The sequence below is a fragment of the Mchenga conophoros genome, linkage group LG3 (genome assembly GCF_057382185.1).
Source record: "Mchenga conophoros isolate Kocher_MC1m ecotype Shallow Benthic linkage group LG3, M_conophoros_male_GT1.1, whole genome shotgun sequence".
In the NCBI taxonomy this organism is placed as follows: Eukaryota; Metazoa; Chordata; class Actinopteri; order Cichliformes; family Cichlidae; genus Mchenga; species Mchenga conophoros.
This window is the reverse complement of record NC_140528.1, coordinates 33,710,883-33,714,825: the sequence shown is the minus strand read 5'-3', so window position 1 is coordinate 33,714,825 and position 3,943 is coordinate 33,710,883. Positions and strand designations below refer to the sequence as shown.

General features: G+C 43.0%; 1 protein-coding gene across 1 annotated transcript; it reads right to left on the bottom strand.

Moving 5' to 3' along the window:
- Positions 1–1,647: 1,647 nt before the first annotated feature.
- Positions 1,648–3,708, bottom strand: LOC146578282 (E3 ubiquitin-protein ligase TRIM21-like). The gene is made up of 2 exons (XM_085257871.1): positions 2,509–3,708; positions 1,648–2,304 (listed from the first exon to the last, which is right to left on the bottom strand). The coding sequence occupies exons 1-2, from the start codon at positions 3,667–3,669 to the stop codon at positions 1,732–1,734; spliced, it is 1,734 nt and encodes a 577-aa protein (XP_085113997.1). The 5' UTR covers positions 3,670–3,708; the 3' UTR covers positions 1,648–1,731.
- Between the last annotated feature and the right edge of the window lie 235 nt (positions 3,709–3,943).

The following is a 3,943-nucleotide window of genomic DNA, read 5'->3' as shown; positions in this document are numbered from 1 at the left end:
AAAGGCAATTCACCAAGTCTTGAAAAGTAAAACTGAAAAATAGAAACACAGAATAAAGCATCCATCCAGATCTTTACCACCAACAACATAAAATCTACCTTAATTAAATGGCCAAATTCTCCAATAAATTAGCAATAATAAAGTAAGAAAAAATAAGACATTCAATTTATGGACGCTCAAATTAACAGAGCGACATTAAACGCACCTCATTGCCTGCCGTAGCGTTCTTCGCAGCTGCACTTCACCTCAAAGGTCGGTTAATACATCGGATTGAACTTAACCAAAGTCCAATTAAAGGAAAATAAATGTTTCTAACAAATACAATGAAGAAGATTAAAATAATTCACTGTCAGTTACTGTCGCTGTGAGTTTGACGAGGTCAGCTGCTTCATTTGGTTCTGCCTAAAGTTCTCTCAGTGATCCAGTGTTTATATGATAAGATACGTGTTTAATGCAGAGAGTTGGAATTACAAGTTGGTAAGAAGCTTTTTAACAAAGGTTTGATTTAAGCTTTAAGTTCAAAGGTGAAAGAAATTTCACGTTTGATGAAGGAAGATCAAGGCTAACAAGGACATGGGTCAAAGGTCAAAATAAGGTAAGGTGAGAAAATATAATAGATATATATAATCAATCAATAAGGTGAAAATATCAGATAAAAGGGTTTATTTGGTTATAAGGAATAAAGAGGTCAAAGGTCAAAACAAGAGTACTGTTAAGTTAAAATTAAAGGGTCAAAGGTCAGATTAAACAGGTTACACAGAAAGGATCGGCAAAACTTAAACAAGGATAAAGAAATAATACATTAAACAAGGAAATAAATTAAAAGTCTGAGTTAATGAGAAATTAAACGTTTAAATCAGGTTAAGAGTTAAATTTTAAGCTTTTCTTAGTTAAACTAAATAAAATAATCAGAATAAACGATTGGAGGAAAAAAGCAAAGATGTTGTGATCAAATAGTTTGTACGGCAGAAAGAAAAACATGTTTCAGTAGATTGTATGTTGGAAACCACAGTAGACACAGTAGACTCAAATCATTGTTACTGAGGAATTCTGCCTTAAACAGTAAAGTGTTCTTTAACAGTGTGTGTGTGTCTGCAGCTGTTGTGTTGTTGCTGCATCGTTGCCTCAGGGGGAAAGTTGTGTGTGTGTTATGCAGACTAGCAGAGACTGCAGCTGTCAGCAGCCACACACACTTTCTATTCTTCAAATCAAATCACAGTGAAACAGGTTCACTGACAGCTCAGCTTCAGCATCGTCTTCATGCTGTGACTGCAGCCGTTCAACTCTGTTTGTCTTTAACCCAAATCATCACAACATGCAAATATAATCATCAAAATGATGTGACTGGAAGGATGCAGCAGTCTGTGCTCCACCTTTCTCCTCCACACCTGCAGGTGGAGAACATGGATGCATGAATCTCTACAGAGTTCTTTGAATATTATCCGTCTCATCAGTTTTCAGTGAACAAAACTCCTCACAGAGCCAAAATAAGCAGTTTGTATCCAACATAACTCAGCTGGACTCTGATGCTCCGTATAACAGCCACACATGAGTCTGGATTCACTCAAAGCATTGAACAAACTTTATTGGAAATGAAGCTTTTGGACATTTGTTCTCTGATATTTGCTCTTCAGCTCGAGTCTCCATCAGTGGGAACATTTCCTGATTCAACTTTTCTTCTGTTCAAATCAAACTCCATGAGAATCAAAGTGTGAATCAGAGTCCTGATGATCAGATTCTATAGAAACATGGAGACTGTAGAGGATTTACACTCAATGTGTTCATTTGTTCCCTTAAATCAGAATCAAAATAGAAATCAATTTCTCCCAAGTCAAGTTCTTCCAATGAAATCAGGGATCGATTAATGTTATTGACAGGACAGATGATCAGAGGTGCAGAGTTTTTACCTCCATCATTGAAACTGGGACTGAAGAATGGGTGGAGTTTGTGAGTGAAGGAGCAGCCAGTAAAGGAGTAGATCAGAGCTGCAGCACCTACATCATAAAAGGAGACCAGACCCTCCTCATAATCCACAAACACCCCCACCTTCTCAGGACCAGGATGGAGACAGAGGGGGACTGAAGGACCAGCAAGAGCTTCATACTCATTTCCATTTCTCAGCCACACAGTCCAGAAACCATCCTGAGGACTCAGTGTGATTTTTCCCTTCCTGTTGATCGACTCTGTGGCCACTCCTAAAGTCCACTCAGTCTTTCCTTTAACCTGAACCTCAAAGTAAAATCTGCCTGAAGAGAAACTCTGCTCTCCTAAAACCATAACACACTGAGAAAATCTCTCTCGGGGGTTCGATTCCCCTGAACAGCTACCCTGAGGTACCCCTGAGCAAGGTACCGTCCCTACACACTGCTCCCCGGGCGCCCAATGGCTGCCCACTGCTTCACTGAGTGAATGGGTTAAATGCAGAGAGCGATTTTGCCGACGGGTATGAATACCGTACAACCTCCTCTTTCTTCTATGATAAACTTGTTTTCCATCATCAGACAGGATGAGTTCAGGATGAGCTGTATCAGGATCCAGAGTCACATCCACCTCATGCTGCTGCACCCTCTGCAGCTCAGCCTCTAACAGCTTCTTCCTGATTGTCTCCTCCAGCTGAGCCACAGCTCTCCCCACAGTCCCCTCATATGATGGTGGATGAACTCTGACCTCTGTCCAGTCCTTGCTGGGTGGAGCAGCTTTCAGGGAGGAGAAGCTTTGGAGGAGGTGGAGGTGGTCTTCAGAGCGTGAGAGCTGCTCCACCTCAGAGCTTCTCTCCATCAGCTCAGAGATTTCCTGTTCCAGATCTTTGATGAGACCTTCAGCCTGTTTCTCTGTAGCTTCCTGTTTGTCTTCGATCTCCTTCATGAGCTCCTTCAGGCGTCTCTCAACAGACTCCATCAGAGCCGTGAGGACCTGAACACCTTCTGCTTTCTGTCTGTCTGCAGCATCTTTACTCATCTTCACCGACTCTGTGATCTCCTGAATCTTCAGTCGTCTCTTCTGGATCATCTTCTGAATCTCAGCCTCTGTCTTCTCCAGCTCTGCCTTCTTTCCTTCATATTCTTCTCTCAGAGGAACAAACTCGTGGTTCTTGTGGTCTAAAACAGAGCAGAGCACGCAGACACATGTCTGGTCGGTCTTACAGAACAGCTGCAGAAGGTTATCGTGCTTCGTGCACATCCTGCCTTCCAGGTTCTCCACAGCATCAACCAGCTGATGTCTTTTCAGACCTTTCAGTGTCAGATGAGGCTCCAGGTGAGTCTGACAGTAGGAGGTCTGACACACCAGGCAGGATTTCAGGGCCTTCAGTCTGGTTCCAGTGCAGACGTCACAGGGAACTTCTCCTGGTTTGGCAGCTTGTTGCTCTGAGCTGCTGCTGCTGGCTTTCTGCTGAGCTTCACGTCTGAACTGAGCAACCATCTCAGAGAACAAAGTGTTGATCTTCAGCTGAGGTCGAGTGTAGAAAGGCTCTTTACACATGGGACACTGACAGCTCTGACTCATGTCCCAGTGCTGACTGATGCAGGTTTTGCAGAAGTTGTGTCCACATGGTGTAGAGACTGGATCAGTGAACACATCCAGACAGATGGAGCACAGAAACTGATCTTCAGATCGCAGATTGCTGGCAGCAGACATGTCTGCACTCTGAGGGAGAAAGAAGAGAAACATTTGATTCAAAATTCACTTTAAATTTCATTTTTACAAAGAGAGAAACAAGCGTCAGTAGTCTGAGGAGCTTGGAGAGAAAAGCGTCTGGACTTCTTTAACTTTCTTTTCATCACAGAAGCTTCTTCACCTCATCCTCAACACGGACCAAGGAATGAATACTGCACTTTTAGAAGAACTCCCTCCCCTGCAACCTCTTATCGTCAAAGGGACAGAGGTGGAGAGGACAAACAGCCACAGATTCCTGGGACTGCAGGTTACATCAGACCTGAGCTGG

What these genes read in the sequence shown, in the direction of transcription:
- LOC146578282 (XM_085257871.1), bottom strand. Translation starts at nt 3,669, where the DNA reads ATGTTTCTCTTCTTTCTCCCTCAGAGTGCAGACATGTCTGCTGCCAGC. An exon ending in ATACAGCTCATCCTGAACTC is followed by an intron (nt 2,305 to 2,508) that starts ATCCTGTCTGAT and finishes GGGGAATCGAAC; the next exon opens with CCCCGAGAGAGATTTTCTCA.